Source organism: Entelurus aequoreus, linkage group LG16 (assembly GCF_033978785.1).
Source record: "Entelurus aequoreus isolate RoL-2023_Sb linkage group LG16, RoL_Eaeq_v1.1, whole genome shotgun sequence".
In the NCBI taxonomy this organism is placed as follows: Eukaryota; Metazoa; Chordata; class Actinopteri; order Syngnathiformes; family Syngnathidae; genus Entelurus; species Entelurus aequoreus.
Window position 1 is genome coordinate 18,984,370 of NC_084746.1, and position 23,801 is coordinate 19,008,170.

Genomic DNA, 23,801 nt, shown 5'->3' on the forward strand with positions numbered 1-23,801 from the left:
GTGCGATTGTGGTTGTGATTTTTGTGCGCTTGATTTGCAATCTGTCAGACGCCGTTGTGTAGCATCTCATATCCGATAGTCCACCGCCGCCCCAGCGGGCACACCGGGTTTTCACAACAGCATGTCAGAGCCACGTGACCAGTCTTAGGTGGGCGGGACATGTATTCACTTGTTCTATACTGTTCCGGTTGATGCTTAAGATTTTGTAGAATAAACCGCCATTCATGTATTCCACGATTCTCTAAATTGGTGCTTCAACTACAAAGGTATGTTGTCTTTGGTTTAGGTTCAGGAAGGTGTTTCACTTCTGAGGTTTGGCTGGCCTTCAAATGCAAATATATGGCTGTCAATAAATCAACGTATGGCTTTAATATGTGACGTAGTGGTAAACATGCCAGAAATTACACGCTGACCACTAAATAACAAGGCTTGTCTTTTCAAAGACGTCGAGGTCATTTTATGTGTCAACTGCGAGTCTTCATGTCAGTATTATGTAATATTACGCAAAGCAACGTGAAATAATCTCTCTAAACTAGATATGTTCGTTTATAAAGACCTCGTGCCATCACATACATTAGGCGATAATGCGTAAAAACACGGGCCCTTAAACACACCTCACTTGTATCAATCTCGTATTTCTGACTATGTGAACAAAAACCATAAAACTAAACATATTTTGAGTCAGTAAGTACACCCACCATTTTTCAGCAACCGTTTTTGTTACGGTACATCTTCACAAAGGACAATCCTATTGAAATTAAATTAAATAGCCCACAATGCATTGCCAGACGATATTGGAAGGCTTCGTTTGAAAACACTTATTGTTGCTGATCATTCTTTCATTGATATTAATAACGTGTGCGATTCTAAACTGCCACAAGGTGGGAGAGATACAACTATCTTTAATCTCACATTCCTAAAATCATTTATGAAACAGAAGGGTGAATGGCAAAGGCGAGCATAGATTGCTGCAATCAATCATTCAGATGTGTTGTGCAATGGACAACTTTGTGTTTAATCGGATCATTTAATTTCAGATAATTAAGAAAGTGTTATAAGTAAACATACATCTAAAATAAATGACAGCCCCACTTTGCATGAACTTGATGTGCTTGGTCAAAGGACTTTGATAGTAGTTCTGTTGTATTGATAATGATACGGTACAGATTTATTTTATCTGGACTGTAACTAGTGTGTGAGTGTGAATGTTGTCTGTCTATCTGTGTTGGCCCTGTGATGAGGGGCGACTTGTCCAGGGTGTACCCCGCCTTCCGCCCGAATGCAGTTGAGATAGGCTCCAGCACCCCCCGCGACCCCGAAAGGGACAAGCGGCAGAAAATGGATGGATGGATGTAGCTGCCACATAAAACAAAAGTGAAGCGACATGAGAACAACATTCTCCCAATCCTGCCTTACAGTCACAGTGTGCTGAGATGACCTTAGATTGGTTATCTGTGATTATCCAGGATGTCAAACTTGGGTCGGATCATTTCTGAAAGTGCGTGATTCTAGCCTTGACAACACGATGTCCGCTGGTTTTGTACAGAAGTCACAAACACATACACTAACAAACCGGTCATAGCTTTTATAATTTTGAAAGTCTTTCAAGATGTAAAATGGGCTGGGTTGAAAAATTAAGTAGTTTACCAAGTCCGAGTAGGAAACATGCTGGAAAATGTTGTGATCTCTGCTCCACTCAGACTGGTCAATCTGGTAAGGATGCTCACATCCAGTTGCGGCTGTTTTATCCTTATAATGGCAAAGGGACTTATTATCTAAGGGCTCACAGTATTTCTCCATCGTAGCAGAGCTGTTGCAATGTTATTTGTCACTGAATAGCTTGGAAATATTGCATGAAGCGCTCTCAGTGAACAAAGCCTACCAATATGGCTGCTGGCAATGCATTGTGGGATACGTTAGCAAAAAAATCCGAAGTCCTCTATAGCAGTGGTCCCCAACCATTGATCCGGGGACTGGTACCTGTCCGTGACGCATTTGGCCGCAGAGAAACATTAAATAATTTATAAAGGACTGCATTTTCTCTGACTTAACTTTCGCCTGTCCCACTAGACACACCAAAAAGCTTGTTTATAGATGTACAATCCAACTTCTCATAGGAAGTTGCAATTTTTTATATTTGTTATAACTTCTTGACATGATACAATGCACATTAATAAACATATAGAATATAAATTTGACAGATTGTAGCCAAAGGATGATTTCCATCTGCACCTTATTGCAAAGAAACAAGCCCAGGGCTCCCACTAATTCAGCGTTCTAATGAGTTGTATTTTTCATGCACTTTTTTTGGCTGTATTTATCTGGCACAAAAGCCGGTCCCTGAAAATAATGCCTACATTGAACCGGTCCGTGGTGCAAAAAAGGTTGGGGACCTCTGCTCTGTAGGAATAAAGATTTTCTATCAACTGTGAAGTGAAGTGAAGTGAATTATATTTATATAGCACTTTTCTCCAGTGACTCAAAGCGCTTTACATATTGAAACCCAATATCCAAGTTACATTTTTAAACCAGTGTGGGTGGCACTGGGAGCAGGTGGGTAAAGTGTCTTGCCCAAGGACACAACGGCAGTGACTAGGATGGCGGAAATAATTCAACATAACCTAGGCAAGATAGTCAAAATAGCTGGCAGCTCTTTGAGCGGATGGTGCCACTGCTGTTTAGGCGCACCCATTGATCAACTTAACATTTTTCTGTTTATTTGCTAAACATTATACGTTCCAAGTCATAGTAGTTGTGCAGACTAATTTAATTCTATCATTACTTTTGTCGTTTGTTTTTTCCTGGGGTTTTTCCTTTCCTTTTTTTTTTACATCTGTTCATCCTTATTTGTTTTCTAGTGTGTGTATGTATACTGTGTAGGGCTGGGCGATATGGACTAAAAAGTATATCTTAGTGAAAATATACATATAAGGATATTAATTTTTTTAACGAAATTCACTGAAGTTGAACTGAATGACAATTGTACTGTAAACAGTCAGTGGCACTTTTATTAACCCAGTTAGTCAAGATGGGTATTAACAGCACAGAAAATAAACTGTAAGTAGCACAGAATTACATAACATTAATAAGATAGAAAAATAATATAATATAATAGAAAAATTTTCTTTGTAGGTAAAATGAATAAATAACATACCTGTGCAAATAATACGAAATGTATCAAACCAAGATACAAACTAAATTTACAAGCAGGCACTTTTTAATTCCCAGTCGACGATTTAATGGACTGTCACACATGTACGGTTCTGTGGTCCTACCAGACCACATGTCTGTGTTCAGCGCAAAGTAAGTGACTTTACTTAATTGTGCGGCTATGATCTTCCTCACTTCGGCGTACATTTTTGGCAGCATTTCTCGTGCGAAATATGCTTGGGGCCGAGGACTTTGATGAGGCGAATAAACCCATCGCGTTAGATGGTGGAAATGGGGCCTAGATCTTTAGCAATGTGATATGCAATTGCTCTGGTTATCTGTTCCCACCCTTTGCTGGTTTTCTCATAAGGCACTATGCATGATACCGAAGCTTGCAGTGTACATTGTTTTAGTGCTGGGGACATGCATTGCACTGCCACTGTCGTGCCACAAAGTTTTATGCACACTTCGTACTGTATTGTGTGTTGCTGTTGAAGGTGGTGGAATAGGTTTGTTGTGCTCAAAGCCACAGGTTTGTAACTCTCCCTACAAAACACATTCTCCTGCTTTTCGTCCAGTGGCCGAAATCCAAACCACCGCCACACAACCAGGCCAGAAGCATACCTGCCAACTTTTGAAACTCAAAAAGCCTAGTAGCCAGGATCCCGGGGCAGTAGGCCGTAAGTCCAGGACAAAGTCCTGGTGGGGGGTTCAGCCCCCCGACGCAAAATTAATTTCAGCATTCAGACAGGTTATATTGTGGCTAATACCTTCACATTTGTCATATCCAGAGGAAACTTTTGACACACAAAACAACTGCAAAAATCATAGAGTACAAACCATGTGTATTCTATTAGCTAACTTCCTTTATCTGAACAGCCATTTGTGATTCATAGTATGATATATATAATATATCATATATCATATACATAACATATATCTTGCAGTCATGTTGTTTATGTTTTTAAAAATGATTAAACTATTCAGTGTCAAAATATAAACAGTAGAAATAATGAACAAAATGTAATCTACTGTCTTGTTGTATAACAACACCAAATGAAAATGAAATGTAGCATTTAGACAGGTTATACTGTAGCAAAAGTCTTCACATGTCTGCCACAATCATGTGTCATGTGGAGAACAGTTTTGATTTGGGCTTACATGGTAAACAACTCAAATTAATGTTGGGCATTGTTTTATCCAGACTAGAGATGTCCGATAATGGCTTTTTTGCCGATATCCTATATTACGATATTGTCCAACTCTTAATTACAGATTCTGATATCTACCGATATATATATATACAGTCATGGAATTATCACATTATTATGCCTAATTTTGTTGTGATGCCCCGCTTGATGCATTAAACAATGTAACAAGGTTTTCCAAAATAAATCAACTCAAGTTATGGAAAAAAATGCCCCCATGGCACTGCCATATTTATTATTGAAGTCACAAAGTGCATAATTTTTTTTAACATGCCTCAAAACAGCAGCTTGGAATTTGGGACATGAGAAGGTTGAGGTGGGTGGGGTTGGGGGTGGGGGGGGTTAGGGGGCAGCGGCGGGTGTATATTGTAGCGTCCCATAAGAGTTAGTGCTGCAAGGGGTTCTGGGTATTTGTTCTGTTGTGTTTATGTTGTGTTACGGTGCGGATGTTCTCCCGAAATGTGTTTGTCATTCTTGTTTGGTGTGGGTTCATAGTGTGGCGCATATTTGTAACATTTGTTTATACGTCCACCCTCAGTGTGACCTGTATGGCTGTTGACCAAGTATGCCTTGCATTCACTGATTGATTGATTGGGCCGGCACGCAAAGGCAGTGCCTTTAAGATTTATTAGCGCACAGTACTTCTCCCTACGTCCGCGTACCACTCCATACAGCGGCGTTTTAACAAGTCATCAATTTTACTTTTTGACACAGATACCGATAATTTCCGATATTACATTTTAAAGCATTTATCGGCCGATAATATCGGCAGTCCGATATTATTGGACATCTCTAATCCAGACGCATACATTTGTCCAAATGCGGCCAAGTAGACGCATTTTGGGTTTCCTGGACGTCGTCTACATCGCTAAAAGAAATAAATCTAAGGAAGAGAATCCCTCTGCCATCTTCCACTAGTTTTTTTTATATATAAATCGCCCGCTTGAAAATTCCCACTTCTCTTCTCCGACTCTCTCATCGTCATTTGGGATGTGCGCGTCTTATGATTTCCCTTCCTGGTTCCATGACCTGCCCTATCTTGCCTCTGATTGGCCTGTCTGAAAATGTTTGCCCTAATCTTAAACAATCGTGACTCATCATAGTAAACCAACCAACCAATCATGGATGTTCGTATGTAAACCATCATTGATTTTCCCGTATACTTTGTCCCCTACCCGTGGAGTTACACTAGTCCACTTCTCTCTTTCTCTTCTCTCTTCTTTTGTAGCATGTAGCTTAGCTAACCGCTACATGGGTCTAAAAATAGCTAAGCTACGGAAATCGCTACTTGTTTAAAAAGTAGCGACGCTACTGGGAAATGTAGTTAAAGGCCTACTGAAACCCACTACTACCGACCACGCAGTCTGATAGTTTATATATCAATGATGAAATCTTAACATTATAACACATGCCAATACGGCCGGGTTAACTTATAAAGTGACATTTTAAATTTGCCGCTAAACTTCCGGTTCGAAACGCCTCTGAAGATGACGTATGCGCGTGACGTAGCCCGGGGAACAGAGGTATTCCTTCCCCATTGAATACAATACAAAAAAGCTCTGTTTTCATTTCATAATTCCACAGTATTCTGGACATCTGTGTTCGTGAATATGTTGCAATTATGTTCATTGCATTATGGAGAAAGAAGCTGAGCAAGCAAAGAAGAAAGTTGTCGGTGCGAAACGGACGTATTTTTCGAACGAAGTCAGCAACAACAGTACACAGCCGGCGCGTCTTTGTTTACATTCCCGAAAGATGCAGTCAAGATGGAAGAACTCGGATAACAGAGACTCTAACCAGGAGGACTTTTGACATCGATACACAGACGCCTGTAGAGAACTGGGACAACACAGACTCTTACCAGGATTACTTTGATTTGGATGACAAAGACGCAGACGTGCTACCGTGAGTATGCAGCTTTGGCTTCTAAACATTTGATCGCTTGACCGTATGTGCGCAACTTTTTTTTTGCGTATGTACATAACTTTTTAAAAATATATAAGCTTTATGAACCTTGGGTTAGGTCAGGGGTCGGCAACCTTTACCACTCAAAGAGCCATTTTGGCAAGTTTCACAAATTAAAGAAAGTGATGGGAGCCACAAAAAAAATTTACAATTTAAAATGAAAAACACTGCATACAGAGCTTAAATGCTTTGTGCTATATTAACCAGGGGTCTCCGACACACGCACCGGCACGCACTTTAATGTGGACATTTGATGTTAGTGCAGCCCGCGAGTTTTGAATGAATGGCGCTTGATAGCGTCATACTTGCCAATCCTCTCATTTTTCCCCGGGAGACTCCCGAATATCAGAGCGTGATGACACCGCCCTCTACAGTCTGCCCTAACAGTGTACCTGCTTGACCACACGTAAGTGACAGCAAGGCGTACTACCTCAGCAACCACACATCTTACACTGACGGTGCCAATACCCAGAATCCCATGCAGCACTAACTCTTCCGTACTAGTTCAGCAACCACACATCTTACACTGACGGTACCAATACACATCTGACACTGACGGTACCAATACACATCTTACACTGACGGTACCAATACCCAGAATCCCATGCAGCACTAACTCTTCCGCTCAACCAACGCAAGGAGAGGGGGGGGGGGGTTGATGTGTGGGGGGGTTGTGGTAGCGGGGTGTATAATCTAGACCGGAAGAGTTAGGACTGCATGGGATTCTGGGTAATGGTTGTGTTGTGTTTATGTTGTGTTACAGTGCAGATGTTCTCCAGAAATGTGTTTTTCATTCTTTTTTGGTGTGGGTTCACAGTGTGGCGCATATTTGTAACGTAACAATGTTAAAGTTGTTTGATACGGCTACCGTCAGTGTAAGCTGTGTGGCTGATGAGTAAGTATGCTTTGCTGTCTCCTGTGTGTGCGATTAATAACAACATGCAACATGCGGCTGGACTGGCACGCTGTATGTAAATGCTATAGAGGACAATTACTGCAGTGCAATCAGGGCACGCCCTTTATCTAGTATTTATAGTCTAAATAGGATTATTTTTTCCCTGGTAGTTATTTATGAGAGACACTGAGATCCATAAGTCTCCTGGGAAAATCGGGGGGTCGGCAAGTATGTAGCTGAGCCGCATCAGAGTGGTCAAAGAGCCGCATGCGGCTCCGGAGCCGCGGGTTGCCGACCCCTGGGTTAGGTGAACGGTCTTTTGGGCTGAGTGATTGTGTGTGTTGATCAGGTGTTTGAATTGTATTGGCGTGTTCTATGGAGCTAGGAGCTAGCATAGGAGCTAGGAGTTAGCATAACAAAGACGTAGGTGTTTTTATGCAGGATTAATTTGTGTCATATTAAATATAAGCCTGGTTGTGTTGTGGCTAATAGAGTAAATATATGTCTTGTGTTTATTTACTGTTTTAGTCATTCCCAGCTGAATACCAGGTACCGTGAGTATGCAGCCTTGGCTGCTAAACATTTGATAGCTTGACCGTATGTGCGCGTCACGTACGTAACTTTTTAAAAATATATAAGCTTTATGAACATTGGGTTAGGTGAACTGTCTTTTGGGCTGAGTGATTGTGTGTGTTGATCAGGTGTTTGAATTGTATTGGCGTGTTCTATGGAGCTAGGAGCTAGCAGAGGAGCTAGGAGCTAGCATAACAAACACGTAGGTGTTTTTATGCAGGATTCATTTGTGGCATATTAAATATAAGCCTGGTTGTGTTGTGGCTAATAGAGTATATATATGTCTTGTGTTTATATACTGTTGTAGTCATTCCCAGCTGAATATCAGGTACCGTGAGTATGCAGCCTTGGCTGCTAAACATTTGATAGCTTGACCGTATGTGCACGTCACGTACGTAACTTTTTAAAAATATATAAGCTTTATGAACCTTGGGTTAGGTGAACGGTCTTTTGGGCTGAGTGATTGTGTGTGTTGATCAGGTGTTTGAATTGTATTGGCGTGTTCTATGGAGCTAGGAGCTAGCAGAGGAGCTAGGAGCTAGCATAACAAACACGTAGGTGTTTTTATGCAGGATTAATTTGTGGCATATTAGATATAAGCCTGGTTGTGTTGTGGCTAATAGAGTATATATATGTCTTGTGTTTATTTACTGTTGTAGTCATTCCCAGCTGAATATCAGGTACGGTGAGTATGCAGCCTTGGCTGCTAAACATTTGATAGCTTGACCGTATGTGCGCATCACGTACGTAACTTTTTAAAAATATATAAGCTTTATGAACCTTGGGTTAGGTGAACGGTCTTTTGGGCTGAGTGATTGTGTGTGTTGATCAGGTGTTTGAATTGTATTGGCGCGTTCTATGGAGCTATGAGCTAGCAGAGGAGCTAGGAGCTAGCATAACAAACACGTAGGTGTTTTTATGCAGGATTAATTTGTGGCATATTAAATATAAGCCTGGTTGTGTTGTGGCTAATAGAGTATATATATGTCTTGTGTTTATTTACTGTTGTAGTCATTCGCAGCTGAATATCAGGTCACCCCCGGCTCTCACAGCATCTTCCCTATCTGAATAGCTTCAACTCCCCACTAGTCCTTCACTTGCACTTTACTCATCCACAAATCTTTCATCCTCGCTCAAATTAATGGGGAAATTGTCGCTTTCTCGGTCCGAATCTCTCTCACTTCATGCGGCCATCATTGTAAACAATAGGGAACTTTGCGTATATGTTCAATTGACTACGTCACGCTACTTCCGGTAGGGGCAAGCCTTTTTTTATCAGATACCAAAAGTTGCGATCTTTATCGTCGTTGTTCTATACTAAATCCTTTCAGCAAAAATATGGCAATATCGCGAAATGATCAAGTATGACACAGAATAGATCTGCTATCCCCGTTTAAATAAAAAAAATTCATTTCAGTAGGCCTTTAAGCTACGTAGTGGGGCTGGGTGATATATCGCGTTTGTAAGATATATCTATATAATTTTAAACAAGATATGAATTAAGAAAATATCCTAATATCGATATAATTTATGTCACGTTAAAATGACCAAACACCGCTTATTTGTTGTGTTCCTTGTTCTCCCCCGCTCCCCTCGATGGGTTTGGTTGAGAAGCAGTGGGAAGCGAGGGAGACTCAAGGAACACAACAAATAAGCGGCATTTGGTAATTTTAACGTGAAATAAATTATATTGATATTAAGATATTTTCTTAATTCATATCTTGCTTAAAAATGTATCAATATATCTTACAAACTCTGTATATTGCCCAGCCCTAATACTGTGTATATATATTTGTCTCTTCAGGTTTCTTTTTCATAATACTTAACGTTACTTTTTTTTTTTCTTATATTTATTTTTCTTCTAATTATTGATATTAGTCGTATTGAAACATGTGTTGTTGTTTGTCTCCTCCCCGCTGTTTTGTGGGCCTTTACAATGCCCACATTTAAATGTATGCTACTGCATATGTGTTGTAAAAATTCTAAATCTTAAATAAATCATCCATCCATCCATGTATATGAAAATAGCTGGCAGCACAAGTATGTAGCAAGGTATTTGTTTTGTCTCCCGTCAAACATGGTGGTGGGCGTGTCATGAGTGCTGCCAGTACTAAGGTGCTGTGGTTCACTGAGGGAAACATGGCCAGAGATGTCTTGCTGAGAATGCTGAAAGTAAAGGTGGTGGTGGAGTGGCAAAGTATATCTACCCCACATCTGAACCCAATTGAGCACCTGTTTGGGCATCTTTAAGTGGATGGTGGTGGAGCCTAAGGTGCTTAGCATCCACCAGCTTTGTGATATCATGGACACAATTTGGACACTTTCACTGTAAGGTGTCATTAGTAATTTTCACAGTAAATCTATACGACTTTCCAAGCATTACGCTGACTACTTACTCTGAGTTATGTCCAAGTTTCATATAGTAGAAGCTGTAATAAAATGGCTGATGAAATGTGAGGTGGTTTAGTCACTTTAATGAGTTACAATTTAATTCTGGCCATTTCTTCATCATTTCAGCTACACTATCATCTTTATTAGTGACAGTTTCTGCACTAGTTTGTGGTCATTTGTTATCAAAAAAGAGACATTAGGTCTGAATGGAACAGTTACAAAAATACTTATTTCACCCTTTTGAGCAAAATTTGAACAATTTCGCTTGTGGATCATTAAAGTTTCTCTAAGTCTAAGTCTTTGATGCGCTCCTCCATATGCGGTGGAGAGCTACTAGTTTCTCGGGCTGTGTGTTGAAGACCTCTAATCTTGACACTGAAAGCTGTTAGATAGCACCCTGACTCTGTTCTGGGAGATTAACCATATGGTTACCTGAAAATAAAATACTTGGAGTTCAGAAGATTAATCGTCGTTAGGGAACTCTGAGGTCACGGTTGGGAATCAGGAAAACGCCATCATTGCTTTCAAGAAAACTTTACAACATCTTAGACTTAGAGGGAGCTGAACAACAAGCACATTGGCAAAAAAGACAGGTATTTGCTCGTTACCCTGTACCAGGGCTATTCAACTGGCGGCCCGGGGGCCAAATCCGCCCTGGAAATGACACCATATCGGCCACCAATTTCAGTTCAAAACTTGGGAAACTAATTACTAAAAACACTAATGTGCGTATGGAGGAACTTGAGGACCACTGTAAACGCATTGGCAGATCCTTGCATTGACATTTTAACCTGGTTAGCAAACATAGAACACTGGGTCCAAACTTGTGATTTTCATAGCTGAGGCGTTCCTCAAGGCACCCCTTTAAGTCCTCTCCTTTACTGCAGTTATTTTTGGTAATATGATTTATGTAACTAAAGTGTTGCTGTAGCTTCTTTACTTCAGATGCAGTCAGTTGTCATTTGTTCTACTTATTTAGTTAGACTAGTGGTGATCCTCAAGGTTCCATTTTAGGTGTTATTCATTATTTGGGATATTCAACTGGTAGCCTCGGAGGTCAGTTTAAAAAAACTTGTGAGACTCACATTTTTGCAGCAGGTTCTTAAAAACACTAGAGTGCTGTCCTAGAGATGATCTTTTGTTTCAAACTCGGACTTGGTGAACTACTTAATTTTTCAACCCAGCTTTTTTGCAGAAAGTCCTTAAAAACGGCAGAGCGCTCCTGTAACTCCGTCAAAATAAATAGACTGCAACAAATGTCCACTGTAAAGCATGCTGGTTCTCAAGAATATACAAAATAAGACGAATAGTAAAGGGAGAAGTCGGGCTCCCCGGTCCTTAGTGTTCTGGAAATGTGGCCCCCAAATGATATAGGAATACTAGTACTGGACATAAACAACAACTTCAGCCTAAGGCTGACACTTGAAACAATATTGTTAAATAGTATACAGTTACTTTGTTTTGAAATTTTGTTTGGGGTGTTTGCCTTTTCCTCATCTCTCTCCATGTTTTAATTCTTCCACAGGCTGGATGAGTGGTCCGTCGTTCACCTCCCCCTCTGCAGAGGTGGCAGAGATGAACCGTATCCATTATGAGTTGGAGTACACAGAGGGCATCAGCCAGCGTATGCGCATCCCTGAGACCCTTAAGGTGGCTTCGGAAAACCAGAGCAGTTCTCTGCAACCCCTGCACACTCATTCAACTCTGATGCAGGTGCCTGAGAGGATTGTTGTTGCAGGTGAAGTCTGGCATGATGATTCAATGCATACAGCAAAATTGTCCAACTTTTTGACTTGGGGGCCGCATAGGGCTAAAAACAAAATAGTAACAAAGTAACTGTAAATGTGTGTGTGTGTGTGTGTGTGTGTCTGTCTGTGTGTGTGTGTGTGCGTGTGTGTGTGTGTGTGTGTATGTATATATTGATGTATGTATATATGTGTGTGTGTATGTATATATTGATGTATGTATATATGTGTGTGTGTTTGTGTGTGTTTGTGTGTGTGTGTGTGTGTGTGTGTGTGTATATATATATATAATGTGTATATATGTATATACCAGGGGTGGGCAATTAATTTTTACCGGGGGCCGCATGAGCAACCCGAGCACTGCTGGAGGGCCACACCGACAATATTTCAATTAAATTTTGCTCAAATTATTTTTGATATACCGTAAGATAAATAATAATAATAATAATAATAATTTCATTTAACCTAACTTAACTTTATACAAAAGCAGATTGCATTTGATGGTTTTATTTTTAACATTGTCTTACACAACACTTCCTGATGTATAATAGAATGCAACAATGTCAATTTCTGTCACTTTATCCTGCATCCTCTTTAAAAGTCCAACATTTTTCCCCGTCAGATTTGGACAACCATCTGTTGTCACACCTGCCAGCTTGTCCCATTTCAGTCCTAACATGTCCAAACATGCATTTACCTATGTGAACAAGTCATTACCTATGGTTGTCTCTTTAATTGACTGCATGGCTGCCAGCTCCTCCGTGATTTGAAAGTCTGCAGTTATCCCACGTAAGAAGATGAGCAGCTGGGCGGTGTCACGTACATCGCAGCTCTCATCCAAAGCCAGCAAAAAACAGTCAAAGTTCTGTTCTTCAGCTGAAGCTCCAAGTTTCCAGCGATGGTCTCAACCCGCCTCGTTACAGTGCGTCGGGAGAGTGACACGTTCTCAAATGCGCCCCTCTTCTCCGGCATTTCAGTGCAACAGAGTCCAATAAGCACTCCTTAATAAACTCTCCGTCAGAAAACGCCTTACTTTTTCTGGCGATTTTGTGAGAAATGATGAAACTTGTCCTGACAGCTGCATCTCTGGGGGTGTGAAATTTGGCAAAAAGTCCTTGTTGGGTTTACAGTTTTACCATCAACGCATCAGCCTCCCTTGCGCGCGCTTCATCAGACAGATTCCGGTATTTTTCCTCGTGCTTTGTCGTGTAGTAGCGATTCAAATTATATTCTTTAAACACAGCAACCTGTGTACCACAAATTAAGCACACAGCTTTACCTTTAATTTCCGTAAAGAAATACTTGGCAGTCCATGTCTTGTTGAAAACACGGCATTCGTCATCAACTTTTCTCTTTTTAGCGTCTCGGGGGTAACCTTGTCGCTGTGCACCTTCACTCACAGGTTACACACGGACATATGCCCATAAATAATACTTTTCAAAATAAAAGCAGCACAGTTGTATTGCACACACGACATAGATGTTTTTTTAAATTTATTTTGTAATTTGTGATTGCCGCTGTTCACATTCACTCACAATCGCGCACAAGCATAGTCCACACGGAAGTAATACAAATAACGCTTTTCAAAACAAAAGCAGCACCGTTGTATTGCACACTCGACATAGATACTTTTTGAAATTTATTTTGTAATTTATGATTGGCCTCACACGGGCCGGACAGGGACGCACAAAGGACCGGATGTGGCCCGCGGGCCGTAGAATGCCCAGGTCTGGTATATACAGATGTGTATATGTATGTACTGTATGTGTATATGTGTGTGTATATTTTATATATATATATATATATATATATATAATATATATATATATAATATATATACATAATATATATATATATAATATATATATACATATACACACACACATACACACACACACACACACACACACACACACACACACACACACTGGACTCACTGGTGACGGTGGTAGAAAAGAGGACTGTGGAAAAGCTACTGAGCATCATGGATGATGCCAGTCACCCTCTGCATACCGTTATCAGTAGCCAGAGGAGCCTGTTCAGTGCTAGACTGCTTCATCCCAAGTGCAGGACTAATAGACTAAAAAACTCCTTTGTCCCACACGCCATCATACGTACAACTCCTCTCTGGGGGTTAGGGGGGTACTAGGATGACAGGGGATGCAAAACAATAACGGTGCAATACTTTTTCATAACGCGGTCACTACTGCCTAGTTTCTCTTGTTATATTCTTATTTTTACTGTTATATTTGTATTCTTATTTTGCTTTTTATTTTTATTCTTATTGTAATATTTTTGTATTTTATTTCCATTCATACCCCCATTATTTACTTTTTATTTTTTAAATTCGATCTCAATTCTGTACAATGCTGCTGGAATTTAAATTTTCCTGTGGGAACTCTCCTCAAGGAATCAATGAAGTACTATCTATCTATCTATCTATCTATCTATCTATCTATCTATCTATCTATCTATCTATCTATCTATCTATCTATCTATCTATCTATCTATATATCTATCTATCTATCTATCTATCTATCTATCTATCTATCTATATATCTATCTATCTATCTATCTATCTATCTGTAAATATATATATATATATATATATATATATATATATATATATATATATATATATATATATATATATATATCAGTGACGTGCAGTCAGTAGAGGCAGGGGAGGCGGGGCCTCACCTGCCATCATGGAAAGAAAAAAATGTAAAAAGAAAAAAAAAATTATTAAATTGTTATATGTATCCAGTGATTATACTAAAGTTATTTTCCATTTAACTTCACCAGTTTTAGATTATTTTTATTTTTATTTTCACATTTGCCGTTCAAATACTGAGAAGAGCCGGTGCGGTGATCAGCAGCCAGTTGAGGCACGTCACTCAGTTGTGCCTCAACATGGATTGTGCGCAATGACTCGGCTAACTGCTGGCCTGCTGTGCAGTGAGACTGCATTGCTATATGAATTATATCAGCTAACTAAACTATGGCATAGTTTAGTTAGCTGAGGTATATAATGTACAGTGTATTTTGTCAACAACTGTATGTGTGTAATGTATTTCTTGTGTTGAGCATTCATAAAACTGCTGCAAAAGAAGTACTGGCTGAGGCTCGCAGTAATCTGGCCTCCTGGTGATAGAGGGCGGTAGTGATCCCAGAGATCAATCCTCGGCCGCAGAAGAAAAAAAAAAAGTTAGCAAGTCAATTAGGCAGCGATTGTTTATTTCCTCTCGCCTGAACTTTTATTAAAAACATGGAGGATTACATATGTAAAATAAAACAGTTTTCTAAACTGGACTTTCAATCGAAGCAGGAGGTAATAATTAAAGGTAGACCAACGCCGGAACTAAAAGGTTTGCTTTTGACTTCGGGACAGAAGACCCGTTCTTTTCAAACGGCGTGGTACACACGCAAAGGCTGGCTGTGTGGATGTACAGCAAGAAAGGTAAGACCATAATAATGTTTTGTTTATTAAATGTGCTTTTTTTGTGTGCTACAGTTTGTATGTGTAAAGAATGCTGGTATGAGCTTTTAAACATAACCCGTTAACTGCTGCCAATCACATGGTGAATACGATACTATTTAGGGTTCATATGTTTGTAAATCTGACTGTGATGAAGTCAGTGCCTCACCAGCCATTAACCTCACCGCACGTCACTGATATATATATATATATATATGTACAAACCCCGTTTCCATATGAGTTGGGAAATTGTGTTAGATGTACTGTAAATATCAATCAATCAATGTTTATTTACGTATATAGCCCTAAATCACAAGTGTCTCAAAGGGCTGCACAAGCCACAACGACATCCTCGGTACAGAGCCCACATAAGGGCAAGGAAAACTCACCCCAGTGGGACGTCGGTGTGAATGACTATGAGAAACCTTGGAGAGGATTGCGTATATGGGTAACCCCCCCCCCCCCCCCCTCTCTAGGGGAAACCGAAAGCGATGGATGTCGAGTGGTTCTGACATAATATTGTGAAGACCAGTCCACAGTGGATTCAACACAACAGTGAGAGTCCAGTCCATAGTGGGGCCAGCAGGAAACCATCCCGAGCGGAGACGGGTCAGCAGCGTAATATGATCAAACTTTCTTGTTCTTGTCAAAAGTCTAGCAGCCGCATTTTGTACCAACTGTAATCTTTTAATGCTAGACATAGGGAGACCCGAAAATAATACGTTACAGTAATCGAGACGAGACGTAACGAACGCATGAATAATGATCTCAGCGTCGCTAGTGGACAAAATGGAGCGAATTCTAGGGATATTACGGAGATGAAAGAAGGCCGTTTTAGTAACACTCTTAATGTGTGACTCAAACGAGAGAGTCGGGTCGAAGATAATACCCAGATTCTTTATCGAGTCGCCTTGTGTAATTGTTCGGTTGTCAAATGTTAAGGTGGTATTATTAAATAAATGTCGGTGTCTAGCAGGACCGATAATCAGCATTTCCGTTTTCTTGGCGTTGAGTTGCAAAAAATTAGCGGACAGGACATCCATTGTTTAATTTCATTAAGACACGCCTCCAGCTGACTACAATCCGGCGTGTTGGTCAGCTTTAGGGGCATGTAGAGTTGGGTGTCATCAGCATAACAGTGAAAGCTAACACCGTATTTGCGTATGATGTCGCCTAGCGGCAGCATGTAGATTATAGAGAGTGCAGGACCAAGAACCGAACCCTGGGGAACTCCGCATGTTACCTTAACATAGTCAGAGGTCACATTATTATGGGAGACGCACTGCATCTGTCAGTAAGATAAGAGTTAAACCAAGACAAGGCTAAGTCTGACATACCAACACGTGTTTTGATACGCTGTAATAAAATATTATGATCGACGGTATCGAAAGCAGCGCTAAGATCAAGAAGCAGCAACATAGATGACGCATCAGAATCCATCGTTAGCAATAGATCATTAGTAATTTTTGCGAGGGCTGTCTCCGTAGAGTGATTTGCCCTGAAACCGGATTGAAAAGGTTCACAGAGATTGTTGGACACTAAGTGTTCATTTACTGCTGTGCAACAATTTTTTCGAGGATTTTCGACATAAACGGAAGGTGGGACACCGGTCGATAGTTTACCATGAGGTCAGGATCGAGGTTAGGTCTTTTGAGCAGAGGATGAATAACCGTTTTTTTGAATGCTAGGGGAACAGTGCCGGAGGAAAGTGATACGTTTATAATATTTAGCACTGATGGACCTAATAATACAAAAAGCTCCTTGATAAGTTTCCCAGGAAGTGGGTCAAGTAAACAGGTTGTTTGTTTTATCCCACTTACACGCCGTAATAATTCCTCTAATGTTATTTCATGAAAAAGAGAGAGACTATTTTGGAGGGCAGTATCCGTCGTATATACAGTCGTATCTGTGTTAATATAACCCAGTTGTAGCTGGGATGCGTTGTCTTTAATCTCCTTTCTAATGAGTTCAATTTTCTTATTAAAGAAATTCATAAAGTCATCTATAAATATAAACGGAATACAATGATTTGCAAATCATTTTCAACCCATATTCAGTTGAATATGCTACAAAGACAACATATTTGATGTTCAAACTGATAAACATTTGTATTTTTTTGCAAAAAATCATTAACTTTAGAATTTGATGCCAGCAACATGTGACAAAGAAAGGTGGCAATAAATAATGATAAAGTTGAGGAATGCTCATCAAACACTTATTTGGAACATCCCACAGGTGTGCAGGCTAATTGGAAACAGGTGGGTGCCATGATTGGGTATAAAAACAGCTTCCCAAAAAATGCTCAGTCTTTCACAAGAAAGGATGGGGCGAGGTACACCCCTTTGTCCACAACTGCGTGAGCAAATAGTCAAACAGTTTAAGAACAACATTTCTCAAAGTGCAATTGCAAGAAGTTTAGGGATTTCAACATCTACGGTCCATAATATCATCAAAAGGTTCAGAGAATCTGGAGAAATCACTCCACGTAAGCGGCATGGCCGGAAACCAACATTCCTCAGACGGCACTGTATTAAAAACCAACATCAATCTCTAAAGGATATCACCACATGGGCTCAGGAACACTTTAGAAAACCACTGTCACTAAATACAGTTCATCGCTACATCTGTAAGTGCAATTTAAAGCTCTACTATGCAAAGCGAAAGCCATTTATCAACAACATCCAGAAACGCCACCGGCTTCTCTGGGCCCGAGATCATCTAAGATGGACTCATGCAAAGTGGAAAAGTGTTCTGTTGTCTGACGAGTCCACATTTCAAATTGTTTTTGGAAATATTCGACATTGTGTCATCCGGACCAAAGGGGAAGCGAACCATCCAGACTGTTATCGACGCAAAGTTCAAAAGCCAGCATCTGTGATGGTATGGGGGTGCATTATTCCCAAGGCATGGGTAACTTACACATCTGTGAAGGCACCATTAATGCTGAAAGGTACATACAGGTTTTGGAACAACATATGCTGCCATCTAAGCGCCGTCTTTTTCATGGAAGCCCCTGCTTACTTCAGCAAGACAATGCTAAGCCACAGTCAGCACGTGTTACAACAGTGTGGCTTCGTAAAAAAAGAGTGCGGGTACTTTCCTGGCCCGCCTGCAGTCCAGACCTGTCTGGCAATGCAGTTAATGGGAGCAATTATACGCAAAATATATATATATATACGTGTGTGTTTGTGTGTGTGTGTGTGTATACACACAACATCCATCCATTTTCTACCGCTTGTCCCTTTTGGGGTTGCGGGGGGTGGTGGAGCCTATTTTAGCTGCATTCGGGCGGTAGGCGGGTCAAGTTGCCACCTCATCGCAGGACACAGATAGACGGACAACATTCACGCTCACATTCACACACTCGGGCCAATTTAGTGTTGCCAATTAACCTATTCCCACGTGCATGACTTTGGATGTTGGAGGAAGCCGGAGTACCCAGAGCGAACCCACACAGTCACAGGTTGTGTTATGTGTGACCATGTCACACAACTTTTTGTGTTGGTTGCAATTTTTTTGCGGCATGTGCATGGAAAGTTGTTTGTATTGGGTCATATTTCAGTAAATGCTGTGCTGTATTCACTTCAACACACAATTCATGGTCATTGACCTGATTCACTCACATTTTCCACAAGGTGGCAGAAAATTTGCAGCAATCAGAGTGTCAGATTTGGAAAGAGCCTCGCGGGTCAGATTGTTCCTCCTTATTAAACTCATAACGTCTGGTGGGCCAAACTGAAGTCTGTTAGTAGTTTGGACACCCCTGGCATGAGGTGTGAGACTGTTCATATTCCACACAGCAGATGACGGTGATGCACAGTTCTCCTGTCCCAGAGATTTGGACCTGATTCAGTCCATCCCTGCAATGGACCTTCTGGGCATGAAAGCCCCACCTCGTGTTCTCACTCTCACAGAAGAACCACTGGACTCCCTTGAAACTAACCCAAGCGCCAATTCAGGGAGCAACCCTAGCCATGCAGTAAGAGGACCAATTATTGTTTTTATTTGACATAAAAAACAATTCTAACCTAGATTGTGTCATCCACAGACTCACTCAAGATCTGGAAAAGAACGCAGTGCCACTGACTACATATCTGGTCGCCACAGCAGTCAGATTAGCAGAGGTGAAGTAAGGTGAGGCTGCTATCTTTTTTTTGTTTTTTTAAATTTAGAATTTCTTCAAAAATCTCCTTCACTTTTTCTCTCCACTCCGCTTACAGTGTAACACCCTCACCGATGGCACCCCCAGTCCGGCTGTGTCCCCCTCTGTGTTCCCCTGAGGATGCAAACATCAACCTGTTCACAACAGCCGGCTTCCTGTCCTACATCCAGTCCACCACACGCCGGGCCTACCAGCAGGTCCTTGAGGTCCTGGATGACAGCCACCGCAGGTGACTTTTAGATTCACCCTTAAAAGTGTATTCTTAGTGAGATGATTATACCACAAAAATAGAGATGGGCCCCGAAACTCTCTTCCATAATGGCACGTGTGCCAATAAAAGTTGCAGCGACCAGACTGAAAAAAGAAGAAGCTATCGGTGCTAAATAAAAGCAGTCTCAGGCGCCTGCAACAGGTGCATGGCGGTGATCTTGTGCTGTACGAGTAACGTCTTGTAAGTAATGAAGCGTCCTGACAGAAGCACAGTTTTTAAACATATTACTAACATTAATTTGCCAACACCGATAGCCCCGCAGCTCAAGGCTAGCTGTTAGCCACAACAACAACAACAACAACAACAACAGGACACTTCCTCATTATGCACCAATGAAGGTTACAGTGAGTGAGGTTGCATTCACAAGCCTCAACTTCAAAAAGTCAGCTTAAACATTTACAGACAAAATCCTAAGGCACAGGTGAGTTGTCACCTCACACACACCCACACAGAGGCGTGAAAATAAGTTAGCCACAGTAAAAACAACAATCGCATGACTTCAGGTGTAAATTTTTCTGTGTTGCAGAAAAGACACAACTACACATGTTGATGCTCTCTGAACTGAGTTCTGGCGTGTTGTATGACGTCATACATGGTGGATGGTTAAATGCTAAGGTTTTGTACGGCTTAACTCAAATTTTGAACTGCAGACAATTAATTAGTGCAGACAGTTCTAAAATTTGGCTGACCGCAGCGAGCCACCTCACTGAGAGATCCGACCAGCTCCTTTATTTTAGGGAACCTTATGTTCCAGTTTTACACACATTTTCATTAATTTAATGTTGTAGTTTTATGAAGGTGTGTATTATTACTACAAACCCCGTTTCCATATGAGTTGGGAAATTGTGTTAGATGTAAATATAAACGGAATACAATGATTTGCAAATCATTGTCAACCCATATTCAGTTGAATATGCTACAAAGACAACATATTTGATGTTCAAACTGATAAACATTTTTTTTGTGTGCAAATAATCATTAACTTTAGAATTTGATGCCAGCAACATGTGACAAAGAAGTTGGGAAAGGTGGCAATAAATACTGATAAAGTTGAGGAATGCTCATCAAACACTTATTTGGAACATCCCACAGGTGAACAGGCAAATTGGGAACAGGTGGGTGCCATGATTGGGTATAAAAGTAGATTCCATGAAATGCTCAGTCATTCACAAACAAGGATGGGGCGAGGGTCACCACTTTGTCAACAAATGCGTGAGCAAATTGTTGAACAGTTTAAGAAAAACCTTTCTCAACCAGCTGTTGCAAGGAATTTAGGGATTTCACCATCTACGGTCCGTAATATCATCAAAGGATTCAGAGAATCTGGAGAAATCACTGCACGTAAGCAGCTAAGCCTGTGACCTTCGATCCTTCAGGCTGTACTGCATCAACAAGCGACATCAGTGTGTAAAGGATATCACCACATGGGCTCAGGAACACTTCAGAAACCCACTGTCAGTAACTACAGTTGGTCGCTACATCTGTAAGTGCAAGTTAAAACTCTCCTATGCAAGGCGAAAACCGTTTATCAACAACACCCAGAAACGCTGTCGACTTCGCTGGGCCTGAGCTCATCTAAGATGGACTGATACAAAGTGGAAAAGTGTTCTGTGGTCTGACGAGTCCACATTTCAAATTGTTTTTGGAAACTGTGGACGTCGTGTCCTCCGGACCAAAGAGGAAGCGAACCACCCGGATTGTTATAGGCGCAAAGTTGAAAAGCCAGCATCTGTGATGGTATGGTGGTGCGTGCGTGCGTGCGTGCGTGCGTGCGTGCGTGCGTGCGTCCGTCCGTCCGTCCGTCCGTCTGCGTGCGTAACCTCAAAATGACAGTTGTATTTTTTATTGACAATTGACCACTGTTGGTAACATTTTTGGTACAGTTCATTCTTCTTACATTGTTGCAATTGGTTGTTACAGTGTAATCATTATTGTTACATGTGGTAAAATATAACATTAGTATAATAATCCTTGAACAAAGTAACAGTGAAGCTCAAAGTAATAATCACTGAATGGAGAACTGGGGGTGGGAATGAATAAGTTATCTTCTTCACTCCCTTTCGGGAAAAACTATATCGTCATGTTTACATTAGGGCTGCAACTAACGATTAATTTGATAATCGATTAATCTGTCGATTATTACTTCGATTAATCGATTAATAATCGGATAAAATAGACAAACTACATTTCCATCTAGGGCATCTCTATCCTCCTTCAAAACCGCAATAAAAGTTCACCTCCAGGCAGCTACAACCCTAAACTAACACCTTCCCCGGATTGCTAATAATCAAATGTAAACAATCAAATGCAGATACTTTTTCTTATGCCTTCTGATCTCTCTCTCTCTCTCTCTCTCTCTCTCTCTCTCTCTCTCTCTCTCTCTCTCTCTCTCTCTCTCTCTCTCTCTCTATGTCCACTACTTGCTGTCCATATCCCCCCCCCCCTCCACACCCCTGATTGTAAATAATGTAAATAATTTAATGTGATTATCTTGTGTGATGACTGTATTATGATGATAGTATATATGATAGTATATACAGGTATCTGTATCATGAATCAATTTAAGTGGACCCCGACTTAAACAAGTTGAAAAACTTATTCGGGTGTTACCATTTAGTGGTCAATTGTACGGAATATGTACTTCACTGTGCAACCTACTAATAAAAGTCTCAATCAATCAATCAATCAATCAATCAATCAATCAATCAATCAATCAATCAATCAATCAATCCTTTCCAGTATTTTATTGGAAAAAAAACAGCATACTGGCACCATACTTCTTTTGATTATTGTTTCTCAGCTGTTTGTACATGTTGCAGTTTATAAATAAAGGTTTATAAAATTTAAAATTAAAAAAAAAATAAATTTAAAATTAAAAAAAATAAAATAAAATTGCGCATGCGCATAGAATAGATACAACGAATCGATGACTAAATTAATCACCAACTATTTTTATAATCGATTTTAATCGATTTAATCGATTAGTTGTTGCAGCCCTAGTTTACATACTCTACATTCCTCTTTGCACTACATGACAAGAGGGACAAACGGTAGAAAATGGATGGATGGACTTGATATAATGACGTGTTGTCGAACTTTTATGTGTCGATGCATAAAATATATGAATGAAATTAAACATGTTGTCATTACCTTCCCAGGACACACCTGGATATCGCCTTGGAAATGAACCCCGAGGACTGTGGATTAGTGGATGCCTCCTCATTACGACGACAGGTAATGAATCTTTTTGCATATATATTTACATTCCTACACCTTGTACTCATGATGGCCCTCATACAGGTGAAACTCAAAACAATTTACCATAAATTCTGGACTGTAAACCGCTACAGTTTTCCTATGCTTTAAACCCTGCGGCTTTTAAAACGATGTGGCTAATTTATGGAGTTTTCTTTGCTGACGGTCATAATGCAAATACCAAAAACAAAGCTCAAAACCAACAAAAATGCAACGTTTGTAGTTTCTCTTAAGATAGCTCCAACACACTGAATAGGTGTGTTATTGTGGAATAACGCCATCTTTTGGATGAGTTTGCTCACTGCAGGTGCTGCATTGTCCTTCTGTTTAGACTGCGCTTTCAATCGGAAGTGGAAGTGCCGTTCTGTCTTATAATAATAATAATAACAATGGATGCGATTTTATATCGCGCTTTTTTATTATTAGATACTCAAAGCGCTCACAGAGAAGTGGGAACCCATCATTCATTCACACTTGGTGGTGGTAAGATACATTTGTAGCCACAGCTGCCCTGGGGTAGACTGACGGAAGCGAGGCTGCCACTTTGCGCCTACGGCCCCTCCGACCACCACCTATCACTCATTCATCATTCATTCACCAGTGTGAGCGGCACCGGGGGCAAGGGTATAGTGTCCTGCCCAAGGACACAACGGCAGCGATTTGGATGTCAAGAGGCAGGGAGCGAACCTACAACCCTCAGGTTTCTGG

General features: G+C 40.6%; 1 protein-coding gene across 5 annotated transcripts in view; it reads left to right on the forward strand.

Moving 5' to 3' along the window:
* The first annotated feature begins 129 nt into the window (after positions 1–129).
* Positions 130–23,801, forward strand: part of LOC133630677 (mitochondrial fission factor homolog A-like) — a 31,463-nt gene continuing 7,791 nt past the window's right edge. For 2 of the 5 annotated variants that reach the window (XM_062022308.1, XM_062022305.1), the window contains exons 1-6: positions 130–266; positions 11,708–11,920; positions 19,206–19,384; positions 19,454–19,539; positions 19,626–19,796; positions 22,997–23,072. In XM_062022308.1, coding sequence (XP_061878292.1) covers positions 11,713–11,920; positions 19,206–19,384; positions 19,454–19,539; positions 19,626–19,796; positions 22,997–23,072 — 720 coding nt within the window. In that variant the 5' untranslated portion in view covers positions 130–266; positions 11,708–11,712. The remainder of the gene's footprint in view (positions 267–11,707; positions 11,921–19,205; positions 19,385–19,453; positions 19,540–19,625; positions 19,797–22,996; positions 23,073–23,801) is intronic. The other 3 variants (XM_062022310.1, XM_062022307.1, XM_062022306.1) reach the window with 2 other exon arrangements.